Below are 25,920 nucleotides of genomic sequence, written 5' to 3' on the forward strand. Positions count from 1 at the left end.
TCCAGCACATAGATCACGTGCGGTTGAAGCAGTATTGAACAGCATATTTCATGACAGGTGGATTGGTCGTCGAAGCACCATACCATGGCCCGCAAGTTCACCGGATCTGATGTACCTGGATTTTGTTCTATGGGGAAAATTGAAGGATATTTGCTACTGTGACCCACCAACAATGCCTGACAACATGCGTCAGCGCATTGTCAATGCATGTGCAAACATTATGGAAGGCGAACTACTCGCTGTTGAGAGGAATGTCGTAACACGTATCGCCAAATGCATTGAGGTTGACAGACATAATTTTGGGCATTTGTTGCATTAATGTTGTATTCAAAGGCAATCATGCTGCAACAGCATGCATTCTCAGAAATGATAAGTTCACAAAGGTACATGTATCACATTTGAACAACCGGAAAAAAAAAAAAAAAATGTTCAAACGTACACTATGATCTGTATTTTAATTTAAAAAACCTACCTGTTATCAACAGTTTGTCTAAAATTGTGATCACATGTTTGTGACTATTACAGCGCCATCTATCACAAAGTGAAATAAGTGGTCCACCTAAAATATTCATATTTCTTTACGTGCTACACGAATATGAAGTAAAAAATGGGGGTTCCTATTTAAAAAAATGCAGTTGATATCCATTTTACCTATGGCAGCGCCATCTAGTGGGCCAACCATAGCGCCATCTGGTTTCCCCCTTCAGGCTAGACAAGTTTTGTTCTTTGTAGTTTTTTTGTTTGATGCTTATTTCGTGGCCTGGTCACGATGAATGGACCAACCTGTATACACCTTCCACCTTTCTGCTTTCCCTTCTTTGCTTAGAACTGGTTTTCCATCTAAGCTTTTGATATTCATACAAGTGGTTCTCTTTTCTCCAAAGGCATCTTTAATTTTCCTGTAGGCAGTATCTATCTTACCCCTAGTTGTATATGCCTCTACATCCTTACATTTGTCCTCTAGCCATCCCTGTTTAGCCATTTTGCACTTCCTGTCTATCTCATTTTTGAAATGTTTGTATTCCTTTTTGCCTGCTTCATTTACTGCATTTTTATATTTTCTCCTTTCATCAGTTAAATTCAATATCTCTTCTGTTACCCAAGAATTTCTACTAGCCCTCATCTTTTTACCTACTTGATCCTCTGCTGCCTTCACTATTTCATCCCTCAAAGTTACCCATTCTTCTTCTATTGTATTTCTTTCCCTTGCTATTGTCAATCATTCACCAATGCTCTCTCTGAAACTCCACAATCTCTGGTTCTTTCTGTTTTACCAGGTTCATCTCCTTAAATTCCCATCTTTTTGCAGTTTCTTCAGTTTTAATCTACAGTTCAGAACCAATAGATTGTGATCAGAATCCACATCTGCCCCTGGAAATGTCTTACAATTTAAAACCTGGTTCCTAAATCTCTCTCTTATCATTATATAATATATCTGAAACCTTCCAGTGTCTCCAGGCCTCTTCCACGTATACAGCCTTCTTTCATGATTCTTAAACCAAGTGTTAGCTGTGATTAAGTTATGCTCTGTGCAGAATTCTACCAGGCGGCCTCTTCTTTCATTCCTTACCCCCATTACATATTCACCTACTACTTTTCCTTCTCTTCCTTTTCCTTCTATCGAATTCCAGTCCCTCATGACTATTAAAGATTCATCTCCCTTCAATATCTGAATAATTTCTCTATCTCATCATACATTTCATCAGTCTCTTTGTCATCTGCAGAGCTAGTTGGCATAATAGCTTGTACTACTGTGTTAGCTGTTTGTGTCATGTCTATCTTGGCTCCAATAATGCATTCACTATGCTGTTCATAGTAGCTTACCCACACTCCTATTTTCTTTATTAATTATTAAACCTACTCCTGCATTACCATTATTTGATTTTGTATTTATAACCCTGTATTCACCTGACCATAAGTCTTGTTCCTCCTGCCACCAAACTTCAATAATTCCCACTATATGTAACTTTAACCTATTCATTTCCCTTTTCAAAGTTTTGAACTTACCTGCCCAATTCAGGGATCTGACATTCCATGCTCCGATCCATAGGACGTCAGTTTTCTCTCCCCTGATGACATCCTCCTGAGTTCTCGCTGCTCGGATATCTGAATGGAGGACTATTTTACCTTTGGAATATTTTGCCTAAGAGGATACCATCATCATTTAATGATACAGTAAAGCTGCATGTCCTTGGGGAAAATTATGGCTGTAGTTTCCCTTACTTTCAGCCTTTCACAGTACCAGCACAATAAGGCTGTTTTCGTTAATGTTAGAAGGCCAGACCAGTCAATCATCCAGACTATTACCCCTGCAACTACTGAAAAGGGTGCTGACCCACTTTAGGAACCTCACATTTGTCTGGCCTCTCAACGGATACCCCTCCGGTGTGGCTGTACCTACGGTACAGCTATCTGTATTGCTGAGGCATGCAAGCCTCCCCACCAACAGCAAGGTCATTTTTGCAGTAGATTCCCTGTTGAGTAGAAGTTAAATAACACAAAAGACATGTTTTGTAAAAGTAGTGGCTTTGGACTATATTATTCTCACCCCTTCAATTGAAAGGATAATGTGTGAGCTATCCAATACCTCCAAATGGTATATCTTATGTAGGGATCATGAAAATAAGATAAGAGTGATTTGTGCATACTTACAGGCATATAGATAGTGATTTTTACCTTGCTCAGTACACAAATGGAATAGGGTAGGAGACAGATAATACTGGTATGTAATACCCCTCGTCTGCCTTATACAGTGGCTTGAGGTGTGTGTAAGAAGATGTAGATGCAAACTTAGATGGTAAATGATTTAGGTATTGTAATATGTCTAGCCAAGTTCTCAACTCCATTTTTTTTCTCATTTTTTTTCTCAGATATTTTTCCTTTATTTACATTGGTGTAGCAGTCCCACATTAACATTTTTACAGGACTTAAAGTATGTGAACTGAAACGAATATAAATGGCTTGAAAGCTAATGGAAAAAGAAATATTTTAATATCCTTTGATATTAGTGCCAAACTTAACTTCCTCAATGACTTGAGTGACTTGAAACTTGATCAGTCTTGTTAAACTGATTGAAAAATTTTATTGGAATGATTGGGCATAGACTTATTTGTCAGGTTAGCAGTTTGAATAGTTTAACATTATATTGGCAAAATATCTATTGATTGTTGGTGTTACAGGAATGGGACATTGATCCATGGTTACCTTTTGGACCTGTGGTAGAGGCTGAAGGAAATCAGGCTTTCCTTACAGTGCATCCTCTCAAGTATAAAACAGCAGTTAAAATGCCATGGTTAATAGGTGTGAATGAGCATGAGGGACTACTCAGGACAGCAGGTAAAATCATGTACCATATTTATAAACTTGTATTTGTCCTGAAATTCTGAAATGCAGTATTTTTTTTGACAAAGATCTTGCTCTCTTACATTGTAAGAAAACTCTCCCTCCATGCCTCCCCCCCCTCTCTCTCTCTCCCTCTCTCTTTCTCTCTTTGTATGTCGTATGTACAAATAGGCTTACCTTGCAGTTTCATATTTGCTTCAAGCAACAGGAAACCTGATGTTTTTCTCTCTCTCTCTCTTCCAGGACTGCCTACTGAAAGACCAAGAAAAAGGCAAAGTGTTTTAACAGAAGGGCATATATTATGCTAATTTCCATTTCATTGCCACAGTCATGTTTCCCTCTCCAGTCTGTTCCCTGATCTCTGTGTTTTTTGTTATGCCATTTTGAGTTATTCACAACTTGTATCTCTACATTGATCACTGAGCCATCTTCTCTTTTTGCATGGTCTTTGCATTTAGAGTTCAAGTTTCAGTGGTGTAAGTGAAAGCTACCAACATACTTTGAGCCCAACCACAGTGAGAACTTAGTTTACCCAAATAACTCCAACCAATTTTTACTCTTCTTTTATTTCCTTTGCTGTTCACTGGGTTGTAGTTTTCTACTGTCTTCAATACAAAAACTTGTCTGTTGGTTTTGTGAGGTAATAGTTTATGTGCTCTATTTTATTTTTGTGTGTGCATCCTACATTGACATCTACATCTTTAATTGCAAGAAAATTGCATCACAGAGTTACTTTACTTACCATTTTCACTTCCTCCTTTCCTCTTCCAGTTGTGTGGTAAGAAGAATTGTTGGTAAGCTTTGTGTGAACCCAAATCTCTTTAATTATAGCTTCATGGTCTGCTTGTGAGATCAGGAAGTAATTTGTTGGTAGTCTTTTCTAGTAATGTATGGTTTTGGTATTTTAACAGTAAATGAAATGTGATGTACACTGTAGTGCCTGTCACTTGTGATGGATTAATATTTCCTTAATTTTGCCCTTAGTAAAAGAACCTGTGACACAAAATGCACTGCTCTTCTGGGGTCTTTCTTATTTTTTCCACCAGGCCTAAACTGGTATAGATCCAGACCACTGAGCAATTCTCAAGTTATTGTCACATGAGGGTTTTGTTAGCTACTGTTTTTGTGGCTGGATTATTCTTCATTAGGATTCTTTCAGTTAACCTCTGTCTGACAGCATCTTTTCCTTCAATTAGTTTTATGTGATATTTCCACTTTACAACATTCCGTACGCATACTCTCATGTATTTAATGGATGTGACTGAGTGTTTAACAGTCGTGTAATCATACAAAAATGGTTCTTTCTAGCTATTTATGTGGAATATATTACAGCTGTTTACACTGAGGGTCAACTGTCAGTTCCTACACCATGTGTCAATCCTCTAAAAATCTTCCTACACTTTGCTACTAGGTCATTTATATATTTATGTTTCTATGACACTCCACTGGAATGTGCCCAAAGAGTTACTTTTACATCTGCATTAAGAATGACAGGCTCTGTTCCGTCTGACTGGACTCCTTTTACCCAAATACACTTGTAGTTTGTACATTAAGTGACAATGTGGAATTGTATTTGACACCTTCTGGAAATCAAGGGATGTAACATCATGTATGAACGAAATGAGATCGGTTTCATATGCTCATTGTTTGTGGAATCTGCACTGATTCCAGTCTCCAAAAAGTCATAATATGTAACCATAAAACCTGTTCCCAAACTGTACAACAGACTGTTGACAGCTCAGGGCTGTGCCTGTGTGCAACTGTTGACTAACTATTCTGAAAATGGGAGTGACCTGTATATTTTTCCAATCATCCTTTAGTGACCAATAGTAAACTGCTATTGGGAGAGGAGCAAGTTATTATGCTAACTCTATGTTCAGTTAGTAGCCTATCAGGTCGATTGTTCCCCCTGTTGACTGATTTTAGTTGATATTTTTGTCTTGTGTTCACTTATTTTGCTATCTGTCAGTTTGATGTTTATGTGACAATTGAAAGGAGGAATAATTATGCAATCTTCTTCAGTGAAACAATTTTGGAAATATGAATTTAGTATTTTGTTTTTCTCTCTAACATCTTTCATTTCTATGCCATTTTGGTGACTGGACAGATGACTTTGATCTGTTTGCTGATTTAACTTCAAGATCAAGATTTCTTATGATTTTTTGTCAAATAGGCATATAGAATTTCACTTTTGAGTTCATCAAACACTTCATGCATGGATCTCCTTATGCTAATTTTGGCATTGTTCAATTTTGCATTTTCTGCTATGCTCCTCATCTTTTTCCTTTTATTCTCATCATTTTAAGTTTAAGATATGAATATTTGATACTGACCATATTCTTAGCTGAGGGGTCAGCACATTTGACTGCAGTGCTGTGGGACTGGGTACGATTCCTGACTTGTCTGGAGATTTTCTCCACTTGGGGACTGGGTGTTGTGCTGTCCTCATCACTTTTCACCATAATTGAAATGCAAGTCACTCTTTGTGGCATCACCTAAAAATACTTGCAACTTGGCAGCCAAACTTCCATAGGTGGGGACTCTTGGCCATCAACGCCATACGATTATTTTGTTTCATTTCATTTTATGTTGACTGCTCAGGTAATCAGAAATCTGTTCTTATCACACTTGCTAAGCAGTGCAATCTTCCTACCTTGCCCCAAGAGATGTGGCATATTGATTAGAATGATGGACTCACATTTGAGAGGACGATGGGCAAGGGTGTCACCTAGAGATTCGAATATGTTTCTTTTTAAATTCATACTGGTCACCCAGTTGGTAACAGGAAAACTCAGACCTCCTGGTCATGCTGCCTTCATTTGAAGAATAGTTGAAAATTGAAATTAAATAGTTCTGCATCTTGAAGTCAAAACCCACTGCAAGGCAAGAAAGTAGAGACATTTGAAAAAGGGTGTTACCGGCAAGGTGCACTGTTGGACTGTGTAATATGGTTTGTTCACTTTTACTTGATCTTCATAGCTCTACATTACACTACCGATCCACTCACCTGCGCCCCTCCCCCCTGCCCCCCGGTGACACCCTTGATGATGGGTTAAATGCATGTCTGACCATCCAGATTTAAGTGTTCTGTGATTTCCCTACATTGCTCCAGTCAAATGCTTGGATGATTCGTTAGAAAGGGCAGGGCCAATTTCCTTCCCTATCCTTGCATAATCTGAGTTTATGCTCCATCTGTAGTGACCTTGTTGCCAGTGAGACAAACTCTAATCCTCCTTCCACTCCGTTCCTCCTACCTTGCTTTACCTATTTATGTTTGTAGTCAGTGATGTTATAGTACCTGAATGATCAATGATTCCCTGACCTATGTTAACTGAGTGGACAATGTTAGGGTTTGTTTAGAACCAGAAGCTAAAAAATATTATCCTCACAAGATGGTCTTTTGCCTACTACTTGCTCTAATCACTTTCAACTCTTTGTCTAAAGCTGGGAAGTTAAAATCTCCCCCTAATACTATCAAATGGCTTGAAAATTTACAAACAACATTTTCCAGATTTTCGCTGAAATGTTGCATCACTGCTGCTCTGGAGGCAACTGTTCTATACAAGCATCCATTTGTCCTGTGTGGTCCTCCCAAAATACTTATCTTTCCCCAAATTATTTCACCCTTGGAATCTGTAGTAACCTCAGCAGATGTTATTGTATTATTTAATGCTAATTTCACCCCAGTGGAGATTTTGAAGTTCCCTCCATCACAGTGAAAAACTGTATGGTGTCCCTAATAAAAGTTACATATGAATGTGGTGGTTACAGGCACACAACACATACGAATGGGTAAAATGATGAAATGCAACCCTTTTTACAGGTCTTTGTCACTGTGCCAGTGTAAACCACATTACAATCTGTTAGTTTACATTTCAAATAAAACTACACATAATGTGGTGCTCAGCCTGTATATGTCATACTTTCCAGAAGGGATTTAGTATTTCATTGTTATTAAATTCTTGTTTTAGTTAGGTTTCTGTCCTTATCACTTTGTGGGGATTATTATTATTTGCAAGCAAGACTAGTTCTAGGACATTTCCATGGGGACTTTTCTACATATGTTCCTACACTTACCTAATATTGTACTAACATTTTCTTTCTCAAATGTGTCATTGTGAATGCTACTCTCTATAACCCAAGAGTTGTAGGAGGCCTTGCTGCTGATATTAATTCAGCTCTGAAACTGGAACATAATTAATTGGGCCTGTAGTGGGATTTCTCTTCCACAAAAAGTCCACGTATTTATGCCACATGTATTCTGCTACCCTAGTAGTCACTCCCTGTGTGTAGTGCATACCTGACCTACTAAGAAGGTTCCTCCACAGTTTTTCATCTGATGGTAGAGTTCAAAGAAACCTATATTGAAGGTCACCACAGAATTGTCTGAGCCTCTGGGTTCAGCCTTCAACTGACAACAACCCAGAGAATTGTGTTTCATTATGGGACCGATACTGCAAAGTATTAGTTCAACTTCTGCCCCATATGCAACTCTAGCAGTCTTCACCATTTTATACAGCCACTTGTAGTAATAAAGATTGCCTATGAACCCAGGTGGCAAGCATCATTCATGCCAATATGAACCACAATTTGTAACTGGTATGTTTAATAGTTGGCAACGGCCTTGCCGCAGTGGATACACCGGTTCCCGTGAGATCACCGAAGTTAAGCGCTGTCGGGCGTGGTCGGCACTTGGATGGGTGACCATCCAGCCGCCATGCGCTGTTGCCATTTTTCGGGGTGCACTCAGCCTTGTGATGCCAATTGAGGAGCTACTCGACCGAATAGTAGTGGCTCCGGTCAAAGAAAACCATCATAACGACCGGGAGAGCGGTGTGCTGACCACACGCCCCTCCTATCCGCATCCTCAACTGAGGATGATACGGCGGTCGGATGGTCCCGATGGGCCACTTGTGGCCTGAAGACGGAGTGCTTTTATGTTTAATAGCCAGCAACAGAGCCTCCACCAAATCTTGGACATGAACACCAGCATTTTCACATTAAATGGGTTTTAATATTTCCAGTGTACAGGTAACTAACAGCATTCTCTGATAACAGTAAAATTACATAAATGCTTTGTGTGAAGTAGTAGAAAAAACTGCAATTGAATAATGTAAGGAAAAGAACTGTGGCTTTTCTTCAAAGAAGCTGCTTCTCTAATAGCTATGTAGTATATTGACTGAAGCCACATAATAAATATAACCTAGTATTAATAATTAACTACTTATTTGAGTAGATTAGCACTAGTTTTGAATTGTTGTTCATGTACTTTACAGCAGTAGCCTAACAGTAAATGTATAACTCAGTTCATTCCACATATCTTTTTGTGTTGGAATTTACAGAATATGTGACTAGGGCCTCCCATAGGGTAGACCGTTCGCCAGGTGCAAGTCTTTTGATTTGACACCACTTCAGTGGCTTGCATGTCCATGGGGATGAAATGATGATAATTAGGACAACACAACACCCAGTCCCTGAATTGATAAAATCTCTGACCTAGCCGGCAATTGAACCCAATCCCATGGGTATGACATTCAGTCACACTGACCACTCAGCTACCAGGGGCAGACTGTGATACAAAGAAGCATAAATTATTATTTAGGTGTAGCTCCTAGAAGATTATGCATGCCTGAAATTCTCATTTCCTGTAAAATACTTTTACAGTTAAAACATTTGTTTGTTATTGGTGCGTATAAAACAAGTAGACATATTGTTCCATGCATACTGACATAAGTACACTGAATTAAGATAACAGTTTGTACTGAGTATGGTATGTTGTTTTGTAATAAATACTAATAGATCTCATTTTTGTAAACAAATTTCAGCTATCTTTTCAAATGAGTCCCTGAGGCAAGAGATTCAAGACAGTTTCCAGAAGCTGCTGCCCATATCATTGCTATACGAAAAAGCACCAAATGCACATCTTATTACAAATGAAATATACAGATTTTATATGTCTTCTGGAGGATTTTCTTTTAATGCACTGACAAATGTAAGCATTGCTTAATGTTAATAAGATTTATGAAGATAAAATAATATTTTAGAACATAAACAGTTCTGAAGAAAACATAGGACTTGCCTTATACTTGGCATAATCTGAACTTGACAAGGAGTTGTAAACAAGTATACATGTTTTCCACAAAAGTGTTCTGTTTATGTGAGTATACCACACTTTAAATTGAACCAAAATCTGGGACACTATTTTAAGTGTCCAATATATCGATCCATTTTGTAACATGATACAGTTATAAACAAAAAATAATATTACAGAAACTGACTCTGTCCACAAAGGTCTCCATCCATATGATTATAGTTTTTTACAGGTTGACGGAGTAACGTGAAGCACTGAAGGCACTAACTCATATTTTGGAAGAGAGAGATCTCTTATCTGGCAATACTTATTTAGACAGGATAACTGCTACAATAATACCTTAGGTGATTTCCCCCATTATTCCAGTCAGATATAGCTAATGGTCTGTTGACACTGACCTCAATTTAAATGTCACCTCATAGCATCCTACCTTCCTGTGTTACTAAACAGTTATCCATTAAACCGACAATATCTAAATTCTGCAGTTAAATAATATGCTATGGAGCTGGCAGTATATATTATTCAGTGTCTATATAAACTTCATTGTGTGTTTGCAAATGTATCACTTATAACATTTCTTGGACTTGAGCTTTATAAGAAGCACACACTGTGAGACTGAAGGCTATCTGATAATATTTTGGGCACATAATGTGGCACAGAAAGCATTACAACTGAGCAGAGACTATGGGAGAATCGCTCCAGAGGTGATACAGACAAAAAATCTGGAAATCTACTGATGTAAGTAACTTTGAGACAGAGCAGATTGCCCTGCACCTGTGAATGATAATCTCATAAATGATGAAACTGGTCAGCCATCCAAGTGCTGCTGTTATGAACATCTAGGGAAAAGTGGTTTTAAGGGCAAAGAAACCATGAGTAGGTGTTACACATGAACACCACATCCCAGAACATAGAGGTCAGAAGCTTCCCCACTGTGTAAGGTCGGTTGGTTGGTTTGGGGAAGGAGACCAGACAGTGTGGTCATCGGTCTCATCGGATTAGGGAAGGAAGTCGGCCGTGCCCTTTCAGAGGAACCATCCCGGCATTTACCTGGAGTGATTTAGGGAAATCACGGAAAACCTAAATCAGGATGGCCAGACGTGGGATTGAACCGTCGTCCTCCCGAATGCGAGTCCAGTGTGTGACCACTGCGCCATCTCGCTCGGTCCACTGTGTAAGGTAAGGATATGCAGTGATCTGTGGCAGGTATGACAACATATTACGGTATTGGTGCAGATAGAACTGTTTTAGAGCACACCATTCAGGCCACATTGTTGGACATGTGGCTCTACAGCAGATGACCCCTACATGTTTCCATGTTGACTCAACATCATTGCCAGTTATGATTGCGGTGGGCACAGAATCATCAATATTGGATGGTATATTAATGGAAATGTGTCACATGGTCAAATTAATCACATTTCTTTTTACACTAATTTGATGGTCATGTCTGGACACACTCCCATCCAGGCAAGGAACTGCTGAAAACATGCACTGAGCCACAAATGTAGGCTGGTAAAGCAGTATCACACTATGGAGGACATTCACCTGGTCTTCCATGTAGACAAACAGCTTATTTTCATGCTTGATGTCTTCCCTGACAGCAGTAGCCTTCTCCAGCAGGGTAACTGTCCATGTCACAAGACCAGAAATGTAATTAGATTTGATTTGATGTAGCACTAAACTACAAAATAATGGCACCAAGTGTAAATTGCAACGATGTTAGTTCCCTGAATAAGTGCAAGAGAAATAATAAAAAGTACTTAATGTGTAACAAATTTGATGTATATCATGATCAAGTATGTAATGGATGTTTTATTACCAAAAAAGTTTCTGTTTGAAGAAAGAGGGTGGCACAAAATTGCAAAAATGAAATCTCACACAGAGCAAGCACATCATTGTATGAACTGCAAGAGCAGACATCTGAACTCTGCTACTACAGGACACATGCTATAAAGGTCATAATGTGCATAATCTGTAAAACTATGTATCATTTTACATGTGTAAATGTGAATCCAATACAAAAACGATGGTATTGCAAAAGGTGTAATGCCTACAGCCTTGGCAAAACAATAACAAAAGACTGCAAGGAAGAAATCATTGCTATGCTGTTAGAAGAGATTAATGCTTTAAAATATAAACATGACACTCTCAATAAACTAAACAATGAATGTGACAATAAAAGAAACAGTGAATTGTTATTAGATACTGGTGCTAAGACTTGGGGCAAAAAATGTGGTGGTGTATGTAAAAAATGCAGGAAAATCACTAAAAGCAGTATTGTATGTGTGAAGTGTGAGTCAAAATTTCATTTTCAGTGTGCAAATATGGACTCCTCATTGAAAGGAAATGAGAACTTAACAAAAACATGGAAGTTCAATATGTGTACTGATATGCAAAATAGGCCAGCAGATATTCCTATAAAAAACAGATTTGAAGTGCTCAGTGACGATAGTGACAATGATGCTTTTGTAGGGCACACTGAACATATCCAAATACCGAGTGTTGCAATAACCACTCTCAAGAACACTACAATATGAAGATATACAAATTCTACATGGTGCTGTTCTCATTCCTGAAAACACTTCCAACATGATTCAGATTGTAATTGTCTGACAAAGCTTGTGATTCTCACTGATAGTCATGGATGGGGATGGCTTCTTGAGTAAATGAAGTGGCAGAAACTCTGAAAGCAACAGGTTTTGTTAAGCCTGGGGCACTGTTTCAAGTAATGAAGTATGTTAATTCCAAGGAAATCAGTGAGTTGTTATCAGAGGATTATATTATACCATTTGGTGGCTCAAACAACATGTTCCAAAATGAAACTTTAAGCCTGCCAAGAACTAAAGAAGTGCTTGAGTTATCTGGGACACAAAAATGTCATATATATCAACATTCCGCATTGATATGATATACTGCACTGGTCATGTGTGGACAGAGAGATCAGCACTGCAGATGAACATCTCTCAAACATATGCAGTTGTTTATTGACAAAAGCCAAGCATATTGGATGAACTTCCAGAATCCATTGTACATTCATGTGCAAATATCCAACTGCACATGTTGCAGTCAGCAGTTCGTCCTGCAGTTTGGCGGCATCGTTTGTGTGTGGATGTTAAAGGTGACCATTTTCAACCCCTACAGTGATATCTTTAAGATGAACTTTAAGCTACACTTTCACCAAAAATGAGACAACTCCATCAATTAGTTTGCAAGTTAGGGACTTTTAAACAGTGGATACATTTTTTTGGACCCCTCTGTATATGAAGTCCCTCAGGGCTCTATCCTTGGGCTACTAATTTTCCTGATATACATTAATGATCTACCAAATACAATTAATGACAGAGCAAAAATAGTCATGTTTGTGGATTATATGAGTATTCTGATCGAGGATCCCAACTCTCCAATGAAGATACAGTGCTGACAGTCACTAACCAAGTACACAAATGGTTCACAGCAAACAGCCTAACCCTAAAATTTCCAAAAACTAACATTATACAGTTTTAAACATTAAATAAAAAACTCTACATTCCTGAAATGATCAAACACCAAAAAATTTATGAAATGACACATACAAAATTTCTAGGCATCCATATAGACAGCCAGCTAAGATGGGCAGAGTAATTTGATCAGCTGGTCAAAAAAAACTTAGCACAGAGTGTTTTGCTCAGAGAGCTACTTCTCACCTTGTTAACAGAGAAATATTGCTTTTGTCATGTTTTTCATATTTCCATTCTCTTCTCTCTTATGGTATTATGTTCTGAAGAAAGGCTACACATTACAAAAACAAGCTGCAAGTTTGATATGTGTGGTCTGCAGAAGTCTCTTCAGGTCAGTCAGGATATTCACTGTTACAAATCAATATATGTACTCACTGATTATCTTTGTAGCCAGCAGCAAGAAATTATCCCCAAAAGACTGTGAAATTCACAAGCATTACAGAAGACAGGGGAAAAATTTCCACCAAGGCTCTGCAACTTTGACAAAGGTCCATTGGGGAATAACTGAGTCAGGAATAAAAGTTTATAACAAGCTTCCCATAAGTATAAAAAAGGAATTTGGTAACATGCAGGTATTGATAACATGCGAGGGAAAGTAAAATTTTCATCAGAGTACAAACTTATAAAATGAATAAATTCCTAGAGTTATAAGACATCCTTTGAGTAAAAATACAGGAAAGAAAATCTTGACTTATGTCATGAAGAAATTGTGTACTTCTAACATAAATTGTAGTTAAAAAATGTAAATTTATTTATACCATAGATTAAAATGTGTACTTATATTTATTCTACACTATTAAATCTTCACTTGAACTTACTTGTTGTTGTGGCCTTCAGTCCTGAGACTGGTTTGATGCAGCTCTCCATACTACTCTATCCTGTGCAAGCTTCTTCATCTTCCAGTACTTACTGCAACCTACAATCTTCTGAATCTGCTTAGTGTATTCATCTCTTAGTCTCCCTCTACGATTTTTACCCACCACGCTGCCCTCCAATGCTAAATTTGTGATCCCTTGATGCCTCAGAACATGTCCTACCAACCAATCCCTTCTTCTAGTCAAGTTGTGCCACAAACTTCTCCCGAATCCTATTCAACACCTCCTCATTAGTTATGCAATCTACCCATCTAATCTTCAGCATTCTTCTGTAGCACCACATTTTGAAAGCTTCTTTGTTCTTCTTCGGCAAACTATTTATCATCCATGTTTCACTTCCATACATTACACTCCATACAAATAGTTCCAGAAACGACTTCCTGACACTTAAATCTGTACTCGATGTTAACAAATTTCTCTTCGTCAGAAACGCTTTCCTTCCCATTGCCAGTCTACATTTTATATCCTCTCTACTTCGACCATCATCAGTTATTTTGCTCCCCAAATAGCAAAACTGCTTTACTACTTTAAGTGTCTCATTACCTAATCTAATACCCTCAACATCACCCGACTTAATTCGACTACATTCCATTATCCTCGTTTTGCTTTTGTTGATGTTCATCTTATATCCTCCTTTCAAGACACTATCCATTCTGTTCAACTGCTCTTCCAAGTCCTTTGCTGTCTCTGACAGAATTACAATGTCATCAGCGCACCTCAAAGTTTTTATTTCTTCTCCATGGATTTTAGTACCTACTCTGAATTTTTCTTTTGTTTCCTTCACTGCTTGCTCAATATACAGACTGAATAACATTGGGGAGAGGCTACAACCCTGTCTCACTCCCTTCCCAACCACTGCTTTCCTTTCATGCCCCTCAACTCTTATAACTGCCATCTGGTTTCTATACAAATTGTAAATAGCCTTTCGCTCCCTGTATTTTACCCCTGCCACCTTCAGAATTTAAGAGAGTATTCCAGTCAACATTGTCAAAAAATTCCTCTAAGTCTACAAATGCTAGAAACGTAGGTTTGCCTTTCCTTAATCTAGCTTCTAAGATAAGCCGTAGGGTCAGTATTGCCTCACGTGTTCAGATATTTCCATGGAATCCAAACTGATCTTCCCCAAGGTCGGCTTTTACTAGTTTTTCCATTAATCTGTAAAGAATTCGCATTAGTATTTTGCAGCCATGACTTATTAAACTTATAGTTTGGTAATTTTCACATCTGTCAACACCTGCTTTCTTTGGGATTGGAATTATTATATTCTTCTTGAAGTCTGAGGATATTTCACCTGTCTCATACATCTTGCTCACCAGATGCTAGAGTTTTGTCAGGACTGGCTCTCCCAAGGCTGTCAGTAGTTCTAATGGAATGTTGTCTACTCCCGGGGCCTTGTTTCGAATCTGGTCTTACAGTGCTCTGTCAAACTCTTCACACAGTATCATATCTCCCATCTCATCTTCATCTACATCCTCTTCCATTTCCATAATATTGTCCTCAAGTACATTGCCCTTGTATAGACCCTCTATATACTCCTTCCACCTTTCTGCTTTCCCTTTTTCCCTTCTTTGCTTAGAACTGGGTTTCCATCTGAGCTCTTGATATTCATAAAAGTGGTTCTCTTTTCTCCAAAGGTCACTGTAATTTTCCTGTAGGCAGTATCTATCTTACCCCTAGTGAGATAAGCCTCTACATCCTTACATTTATCCTCTAGCCATCCCTGCTTAGCCATTTTACACTTCCTGTCGATCTCATTTTTGAGACTTTTGTATTCCTTTTTGCCTGCTTCATTTACTGCATTTTTATATTTTCTCCTTTCATCAATTAAATTCAATATTTCTTCTGTTACCCAAGGATTTCTACTAGCCCTAATCTTTTTACCTACTTGATCCTCTGCTGCCTTCACTACTTCATCTCTCAAAGCTACCCATTCTTCTTCTGCTGTATTTCTTTCCCCCATTCCTGCCATTTGTTCCCTTACCCTCTCCCTGAAACTCTGTATAACCTTTGGTTTAGTCAGTTTATCCAGGTCCCATCTCCTTAAATTCCTACCTTTTTGCAGTTTCTTCAGTTTTAATCTACAGTTCAGAACCAATAGATTGCGATCAGAGTCCACATCTGCCCCTGGAAATGTCTTACAATTTAAAACCTGGTTCCTAAATCTATGTTTTACCATTATATAATCTATTTGAAATCTGTCATTATCACCAGGCTTCTTTCATGTATACAATCTTCTTTTATGATTCTTGAACGAAGTGTTAGGTATGATTAAGTTGTGCTCTGTGCAAAATTCTACCAGGTGGCTTTCTCTTTCATTTCTTACCCCCAATCCATATTCACCTACTACGTTTCCTTCTCTCCCTTTTCCTACTACCGAATTCCAGTCACCCATGACTATTAAATTTTCGTCTCCCTTCACTATCTGAATAATTTCTTTTATTTCATCATACATTTCTTCAATTTCTTTGTCATCTGCAGAGATAGTTGGCATATAAACTTGTACTACTCTAGTAGGTGTGGGCTTCGTATCTATCTTGGACACAATAATACATTCACTATGCTGTTTGTAGTAGCTTACCCGCATTCCTATTTTTTTTATTCATTGTTAAAACTACTCCTGCATTACCCCTATTTGACTTTGTATTTATAACCCTGTATTCGCCTGACCAAAAGTCTTGTTCCTCCTGCCACCGAACTTCACTAATTCCCACTATATCTAACTTTAACCTATCCATTTCCCTTTTTAAATTTTCTAACCTACCTGCCCGATTAAGGGATCTGACATTCCACGCTCTGATCCATAGAACTCCAGTTTTCTTTCTCCTGATAACGACGTCATCTTGAGTAGTTCCCGCCCGGAGATCCGAATGGGGGACTATTTTACCTCCGGAATATTTTACCCAAGAGGACGCCATCATCATTAACCATACAGTAGAGCTACATGCCCTCGGGAAAAATTACGGCTGTAGTTTCCCCTTGCTTTCAACCGTTCACAGTACCAGCACATCCAGGCCGTTTTGGTTAGTGTTACAAGGCCAGATCAGTCAATCATCCAGACTGTTGCCCCTGCAACTACTGAAAAGGCTGCTTCCCCTCTTCAGGAACCACGCGTTTGTCTGGCCTCTCAACAGATACCCCTCTGTTGTGATTGCACCTATGGTGCGGCTATCTGTATCGCTGAGGCACGCAAGCCTCCCCACCAATGGCAAGGTCCATTGTTCATGTGGGGGAAGAACTTACTTATGTGATGAAAATAAAAATGTTGTACCTTAATTTAAATCATAATGACAAAATTTAAATTTCGTTATTTATTTGTGACATTGGGATAAAGTTGTGTACTTCTGTTCACTCTGCTGTTTTAAGCACTGGCTTGAACTTATACCAGTAAAATGAAGGTTGTAATCAGTCATTCATAGAAAATAAGTATTTGTATGATATATAAAATGCTCACATAATTTTGTATTATTTCAATTGACTTATCCTATATTACTAGTACATGCTTTGTGTAATATGTAATCAGCAGGACTGAATAAAAGAATCAAATAAAATCAAATAAAATTAGCAGAAGTTTCACGAAGTTCACAAGTGGCAGTGGTTGGCTTAGAAAATTACATTATGCTTTCTGAATGCAGACAGAGTCACCATACGTTTTGATTACCAAGCGTTGAATGATGAACCCGTTACTTTGCAGGATCATTACCAAGCACTGAGCAGCCCACACAGATATTCACATTTTAACTACAGGGAGTTTACTGAATGCTACTGCATGCACAATACATAGTTATAGACATTCGTATTACAGTAATTACAAAATGGTGAAATACAAGAGAATTACAAAGTAATTAATGTTATCGTTACAAGTCAGTGTACTCACTTTTAAGCATCATGACACATGAACAAAGCATCTCTGTCGCATATGATTTCTAACTTCTTCTGCTGGAGAAGTAGACTGGAAACCTTGATTTAATCTATCCACCTGATTGCTGCTCTCTTCTTTGGTCTTGGACCCTCAGTCTTTCCTTCCATGATTATTTTTTTCTCTTCTCACAAGATTGCCAAAGAACTGGAGAATATTTTGGCTAACATGAGAGGGAAGGTGCTTGGAGATATTAAGTTGCTCAATAATGGTCTCATTAGTTTCTCTTTCAGTCCCTTTTAAGTGCTGCATCTTGCAACAGCACTAAAGCTCAAATGCTTCGAAGTGCTCTGGCATTGAGGGTCCATGTTTCACAACTGTAAAAAAAGACATTAGTGTTTTGACAAGCCAGATTCTTGTACTGTTTGTTATCACTCTGTTCTGCCAGATTGTGGTGAATTTCCTCATGGCAGTTTATCCTAGTGTGTCCACCTTCTTATCTCACCTTCACAACTATCTGTGCCACAGATGGTTGCCCAAAGACAAATGAAAGTAAATAGACATCCTATTCCTGTAACTGGAATTAATATAAAAGGTAAAAAATTGAAACATATAAAGATAAAATATGCAGTGAAAAAAATTTGTCTAATCAAAATCTGTATAGTTATAAAATGGAAAAAATAGTAGGTCTTGCTTTACAGGAGAGAAGTTTTAACATGCATGGAGATTCTCACCAAGCAAGAATAATTTGAAAAGACTAACATGTATACATTTTTAAAACAGAAAGAGACTGTAGCTACAAAATTATAACATTGGATTTTGGAAAGCATTACATCTTAAGATTAAAACATTGGGGCACACAAACATCTTAGATATGGATAACTGCTGAAATATGAAGTTTTAAGGAAATTACTTGTATGAGGAAAATGTGGGCTTTCAAATAATCCACATGAGCCAAATGTGCTACTGTCATCACTGATTGGTGCACCATAATGTAAATTATGAAGTCTGTTGAAATACTGCATGGATAAGAATTTGTCAGTTTTGACCACTCAGTACATGCATTACCTGTGTACTAAAATAAAAAAAAAAAAATAAAAAATAAAAAAAAAAGACAAACAAAAATTTTAAGGAGTAAAGTTATAGCAAGTGGAACTGTTCCACCTAGCTATGTTTCACCATGTCAAATGGCAGACATTAAAGCATTTTCAGAACTTATCGTAACCAAGGATGACAGTCCTCATGCAATATCAGATCTAGAACCATGGATCTGCCAAACAGACCTAGTCAAAGTTTCCTGAGGTGCCTCTGATTTGTCAGGAACCAAGGCGCATCAGGACATATGGTGAGGGTTACCGCCACTTAAATTATGTTGCGATTTGTGCGTGGATATTTTGATGTCTAAATGTGGTATTGATTTTTCGTCTAATTATAAAGAGGGAGTTGTATAGCTTTGTTGGCTGGGAAATCCCAAGGGATTGGTTCACCTACCTGATTGGAAAGGGTTCTGTTCTGTTTCTCTGTGGATGATCACACCTTTCCATAGTTGTATGACAGTTGTGGTATAAGTGTGTCTGTTGAGTGTAAGTGATCATAGTGGCTGTGGGATCAGGTTCATGTGCTATGATGATTAAATAAGACAGTAGGTGAAACCCAGTGCAGGTACATAGCCTTCTCCACTCAAGGTGCACCAAGGGGTCAGCTGGGCTTAATGCACCCATTCTCAATTCATGACATTCTGAGCAGAGGCTTATAATGAAATTTAAGACTTGTCCCAAAATCTTATGATTAGGAACCTTGCATCATTACCTCTCCTTTCCTAGCTGACCAAATACTGCCATAAGGATTTGAAATGGCTACACCAAAGTTGAGTACCACCACTCATTGAACTCATCTATGGAGCGGGTTTCTGATGTAGTGTTTGTTGCTCAGAAGACATTTAATTTCATTTGTACAAAAATTTGTTATCTTTATTTGGACGGGTTATGTGTGTTTTCTTCTTCATTGCTGTAAATTCCAAGGACCATTCATAAGATAGTGGCATTTTTATGTCATTCTAGAACAGGCGCGGCTCGTGGTTTCTATACTGGGGAAGGCTGCGGTATTTATCGATCGGAGCCAACATAGACGTCGGTTTACGCTACAGATTAGTCTGACATAAACAACTAAGGATTCAGGGGGAGGGGGGTGGGCATATCACTCTCTACCTATAATTTTACGTACTGTATCTTCTATAATCAGGTATTAAATATCATTAGAAGCTAACTTCGAGTTAAAATCTTTGGTTAGTGTTATTATACGTCATCATTACATTTTCTGACACTTTGCAGCAAATCATATGAAAAGACGCATTTCGGAGAGATCTTTAATGCGACGAATCTTAACTTTGCGGCTGCTTAATATTTTAGGTGTTTTCAGTTCTAAACTTAAGGCGTTTATTGTGCTTTACCTCCAAAGCTCGAAGTTTACGAGTTCGCATGACGATACTGTGATGTTTTGGTGACGTCACAGGTCTTGTGCAAGTAAAACTGACTAAAATCTTGCAAAATACACTCCGAAAAAGAAACTTGCTAATATCACACGATATCAACAAAAGCAGTCAGCATCAGCAAGCAAGGAAAGTAAAGTAATGGGACAAATTTCGCGCGCTTTGTCCTCTAATCACTTATGAAACTCTCGCTAGATGGCAGTACTGTTATGTTACTGTAGTCTAGTGCACTCTGGCGGGATATTTGCAAACTTATTCTAAACGTAGATAAAATAGCCAATGGCAGAAACAAAACAACTATGTAAAACATTATCAAAACAATAATACTAAACGTAGATTAATGACACATCGAAGCGTAGTAGAGATGTGCAGAGACAGAGATTGGATAGCGAAGTTTCGGCCACTCTACATTCCTTTATTACATAGAAGGTGGAACGTGAAAAACGTGTGGTGGTTGGTATGACACCCTTAGGCTGCAAGCTCTGAGCCTTCGGGTCGCCCATAAAGAGCAGTACTATGTAGAAGCCATGCCCCCAAACCGCTACTACATGCAGCTTACGGACGTTCCAAGGCGCAGCCTAAACATTACTAACCGTTCGGAAAACATCTATCGATACAAGCAGTTCCAAAAACGTTCACCGTCGTTATTTTAATCGGAATGGGAAATATGCGAAATTCGTCCTGATAATTTAAATTATGTAATACGTTCTTGCGAAATTTACTTTAACATATATTTTGGGGCGGCTCCGCCTCAGAGCCTTTAATTACGAGCCGCGCCTGTTCTAGAATATACAGGGTGACAATTATTGAACTATATGAAATAAAATTGTCATAACGTCTGAACGGTTTGTATTAGGATGTTCAAACTGCATGGTTGTCTGTGGGGCATAATGGGAATTAGTATGCATTGTGTTTCAAACCAGAGCCAGGGAACTGATCAGATAAGCTGCACAACAGATGGGAATCAACTGGGAGACAGTGCGAGAATTTGTTGTTGAAGATCTGTACCTCTTCTCATTCAAAATTCAAACCCATCAACCATTAAGCCCCAGGGCCATGGAACAGTGGCTGTATTTCACCAACACTATTGTCCACAGAACCGATGAACAGGACTTTGAAGTGAATATGGTTTGGTTTAGTGACAGAGCCCACTTTCATTTGGATGGGTTCATCAATAAGCAAACCTGGCACATTTGGGAGACTCAGAATCTACATTTCACAATCGAGAAGTTTCTTCACCCTCAGCAGGTGACTCTGTGGTGTGATATGTCCAGTCACTGAATAATTGCTGTGATATTCCTTGATGGCATGGTGACTACCAAATGGCAGGTGAAAGTTTTGGTACATGATTTCTTCTCCATTATCCAAAGTGACTCTGATTTCAACAGTATATGGTTCATGCAAGATGGAGCTCGACCCTATTGAAGCAGGAGAGTGTTTGATGTCCTGTAATAGCACTCTGGGGACCACATTCTGGCTCTGGGGTACCTAGAGGCCACTGGCAAGGACCATATTCTCTGAATCTGAACACATGTGACTCCTTTTTGTGGGACTATATTAAAGACAAGGTGTACAGCAATAACCCCAAAACCACTGCTGAGCTGAAAACAATCATTCAGAAGGTCATGCAGAATTTTGCTATTTGTCTGTGCTACATTATTGCCAATGATGGCAGGCATATTGAATATGTCATAACATACATTTGAATACCTGTAGTGGCATTTACATCTTGAGTAAACTGTGTGCATGTTGTAGTTTGTAACAAATTAACGTCTTTTTCTTTTTCCTCCTCCATACAGTTCAATAATTGTCACCCTGTAAGTGTATACTTATGAGAAAGAGTGTCAAATACCATTTAGTTTGCAGAAATAATTTGTACCTTGAAGGTGTCCCTGAAAAGTTGCTAATAGGATTTGAACTGCTTAATAGTCAGCTGCTATTTGGATGACTAAATTCTTATCAATATATCTCAAATAATTCCATATAGCACTAAATAAGTTTTTGTTTAGTTATTATAATGAATTCATGCACTTTTATTTATTCTAATTTTTGGTTGCAGTTGTTTTGATGGTTAGTGTTACATGGCTTACAAGTTCACTTGGAATATTTTTGCAGGTATTTACAGACGGATTGTTTGTATGGAATACTGATGAAGCAGTAAGACTCAGCAAAGATTCTGCTCCAGTGTATTATTACTTTTTTAATTATAGAGGAGTGTTTAGCTTTAGCAAAGTTTTTGCACATTGGAATGCTACAACTGGTGAGAAATTATACATATTGCCTTTTTTGTTTTTTGATGTCTTTTTTCTGCAGTTGCTGACATAAAAGTTGTATAGATTGATTACTGTCTTTTGCAACTGTAATGAAAATCTTATTAAGACCAGACATGTTTTGCTTTAATATAAAGCATTTTCAGTATGCCAAATTTCTTTTTTGTCTACTTCATTCTTGTCATTCTTCCACTGTATGTTTTGGATGTTCAGCACACAGCACTCTCAGTGCACTAAATATTCACATTTCCGTGTTGAGAGGAACTAATGTCATCTCACCATTAAAAAGAAAAAATACACATGGAAGAACAACAAGGATGAAGTAAACACCAAGAAACCTGATCAATGAGGATGCTTTAGAATAAAGCAAAATGCATCTGGCCTTAATAATACTTCCACTACAGTTGCATAAGATGGTAATTAACCTATAGAACTGAAATGATAAATTTATTCATGTTGATTCATGAGTCTCTCTCTCTCTATCTATCTATCTATCTATCTATCTATCTATCTCTCTCTCTCTCTCTCTCTCACTCTCACTGTGTGTGTGTGAACTAATAGAAGTCCCTTTAATAACAGAATGATTGTTTTAATAACAATAACAGTTACAGTGACAATACTTAGTAATTTGAAACAATCTTAGACATAATGTTTCTGTTTGTGTGGGAAAAATAGAATTAACCAGCACTTGAAAACCTTTTAATGAGAAATGAAGCATTTTATCAATCTGTTGATGACTTTACTCACAGAATCATTTTGGTAGAATGTTTCCAATGTAGAGTATTTTGGTAATGTAATGTAATATTCAGAAATGATCATTTAAATATTGACACAAGCACAGTAAATGCCACTGCACATAAAGTAACATAGAGAGGTCCAGTGACCACAGAAGTAATGTCTAATTCTGTAAATGGGGACAATTATTGTTCTAATTGGAAAACAATATCTCAGGATGTTCCACAAGACTCCATACTTGGCCCAGTCCTGTTTCTCTTCTATGTTAATGACTTTGCATTAAGTATCAGCTCCCTGTCAGGTCTGTTTGCAGATGATGTTTCTATGTTAGTTGAAAATCAGTGTTCAGAAAAAATCCCAAATCTTTAGTCAGTACTCTCAGTACCTTAGAAACTGGGTTTCATTCAGACAGGCTGAATCTAAACATATGTAAGACTCACATGATGCAGTTCAAAATCAAACCATCAAAATGTGGGCAGATTAAGATAATTCGCAACAACCAAGACATAGGAGAATTTCGCTCAGTCATATTCTTAGTATTAAATCTGGATCAAACTTTAAGCTGGCAGGCACACCTTGAGTACCTAACAGTTGAATTGAACAGCTTTGCATTTGCAGTGCAAGTATTACCAACAGCAGCTGACATGGAAATACAACAAGTATTATATACAGGCTACTTTGAATCCATTGTTAGGTAAGGTAATGTTGTACATCAGGAATCTAGTGCAGAAATGTTTGGTGGATTACATGCTGTATGATTGGAAAATGAAGGGGATTGTAGTGGATATAAAGGTACTAACATCCGAGCCATTGAACAGTGACCGCCAGCTGCTGGTGATGACCTCGAGAATTATGAATGAATGAAAGAAGACTAAGAAACACAAAAGGAGAATTATAACATGGAAACTGAAAAAAAGGAAGTCTAGGAAGAATAACAGAAGATTATAAGGGAAAATTTACCAAAGAATTAATAAAAAGCAGGAGAAGGGGAATGGGGACAATTTAAAAGTGATATGGTGGACGCTGTAGGATCTGTACAAGGAACGGCAAGTGGTTGAAAATAGTGGTAGGAAATGCAGTGTTGGAATGAAAGAGTCAAGGAGGTAGTGGGAAGGAAAAACAAGGACTTCATATTGTGGTTCCAAGAAAGGACTGAATTATCAAGAGAGGAGTATAAGAAAAAGAAGAAAGTGCCAAATAAGACAGTAGCTGAGAAGATAAGAAACTCAATCGAAGAATGGATAAAGATGATGGAGTAAGATAGCAGAGGATATAAGAAAGTACTATGCCAAACAGTCAAAATTAAGAGGAAAGGTTTGAGAGAGGATGCAACAGTGATAGATAAAAATGGGAATGGTGTTAATGATGATGAGAGACTGATGACAGCATGGAAAGCATACTTTGAGCATTTACTAAATTCCAAGAGACTTGGAGATGAGGATAATACATTACAGGAGGTAGAAGTAACCTTTCGTTTTGGTGTGTGGGAAGATGGGGGGGGGGGGGGGGGGGGTAAGGACCTGACATGGAAACAAATGGAAATGGCACTGGACAAGATGAAAGGAGGAAAAGCATCAAATATTGATGAAATGGTAAAGGCAGCAGGTGAGTTTTGTAAACAGTGGCTGTATCATGTGATGAAGATGGTGTGGAATGAGTAGAAGACTCCAGAAGATTGTTAAGTGGCACTAATTTTCCCAATAGTTGAAAAGGGATTAGGAATGATTGTAGAAACTACAGGGGTGTCACACTGTGCCAAGGTACATGAAAAGTTCCTGGAGAGCAGAATCTGAACAAGGGTTGAGAACAAACTGAGAGATGAACAGTATGGCTTCAGATCTTGGAGGTCAACTGTTGAACTTATACTTGCAATTTGCAGTGAGGCAGCTCCAGGACCACCACTATGAATTTGGGGAAGACCTTATGGTGGCCTTTCTCAATAGAGATAAGCCATTTGATAGTGCCTGCAGAAGAAAGATCTGGGAAACATTAGAAAAGAAGAAAGTGAAAAAAGAGACTACAAGCAGAGTGGAGGAGATGTTGTGTGGAAGTCTGAAAGAAGAATAAGCTATAGGAAAATAGACATAATATACAGGAAGTACAAGGACCAAGGGGAACAATAAGACTGGAAGAGGGTTGGGTTGTTTTGGGGAAGGCGACCAGACAGCGAGGTCATCAGTCTAAGACTGGAAGACCAAGAACAAATAAAAACGGGGTAAGACAGGGATGCACTCTTTTGTCCTTGCTGTTCCATCTATACATCAAAGAAGCTATGATAGAAAGAAATTTTTTTAAAAACAGGATTAAAGAGTGGTTTGAAAATTTTCGGTGGAACGGTATCAACGACCAGATTTTCTGATGATGTTGCTATCCTCAGTGACATTTATTAAGAATTGCAAGATCTGTTGAATGGAATGAACAGGCTAATGAGTGCCTAATATGGACTGAGAGTAAACTGGCAAAAGACAAAGGTAACAACAAGTAGCAGAAATGAGAATAGTGAGAAACTGGACATCAAAATGGGTGATCACAAATTAGACAAAGTTAATGAATTCTGCTGCTTTGGAAGCAGAATAACACTTGAAAAATAGATGAAATGAGTACGACATAAAAAGCAAACTAGCATAGGAAAAGAGGGCATTCCAATTCCACTGTCATAATTTGAGGAATAAATTTCTGAGAACGTATGTTTGGAGCATAGCAGCGTATGGTAGTGATCATGGTCAGTGGGAAAATCAGAACAGAAAACTACTGAGGCATTTA

The 25,920-nt window shown here is 38.1% G+C and overlaps 1 protein-coding gene and 1 pseudogene across 1 annotated transcript in view; both read left to right on the plus strand.

The window, feature by feature from the left end:
- Positions 1-25,920, plus strand: part of LOC126252371 (juvenile hormone esterase-like) — a 172,978-nt gene that overhangs the window by 112,088 nt on the left and 34,970 nt on the right. Inside the window, exons 6-8 of the mRNA XM_049953263.1 lie at positions 3,180-3,336; positions 9,168-9,334; positions 22,268-22,412. Of these exons, the coding sequence (XP_049809220.1) occupies positions 3,180-3,336; positions 9,168-9,334; positions 22,268-22,412 (469 nt within the window). The remainder of the gene's footprint in view (positions 1-3,179; positions 3,337-9,167; positions 9,335-22,267; positions 22,413-25,920) is intronic.
- LOC126254275 (5S ribosomal RNA) lies at positions 7,957-8,073 on the plus strand (annotated as a pseudogene).

Source organism: Schistocerca nitens, chromosome 4 (assembly GCF_023898315.1).
Source record: "Schistocerca nitens isolate TAMUIC-IGC-003100 chromosome 4, iqSchNite1.1, whole genome shotgun sequence".
NCBI lineage: Eukaryota > Metazoa > Arthropoda > Insecta > Orthoptera > Acrididae > Schistocerca > Schistocerca nitens.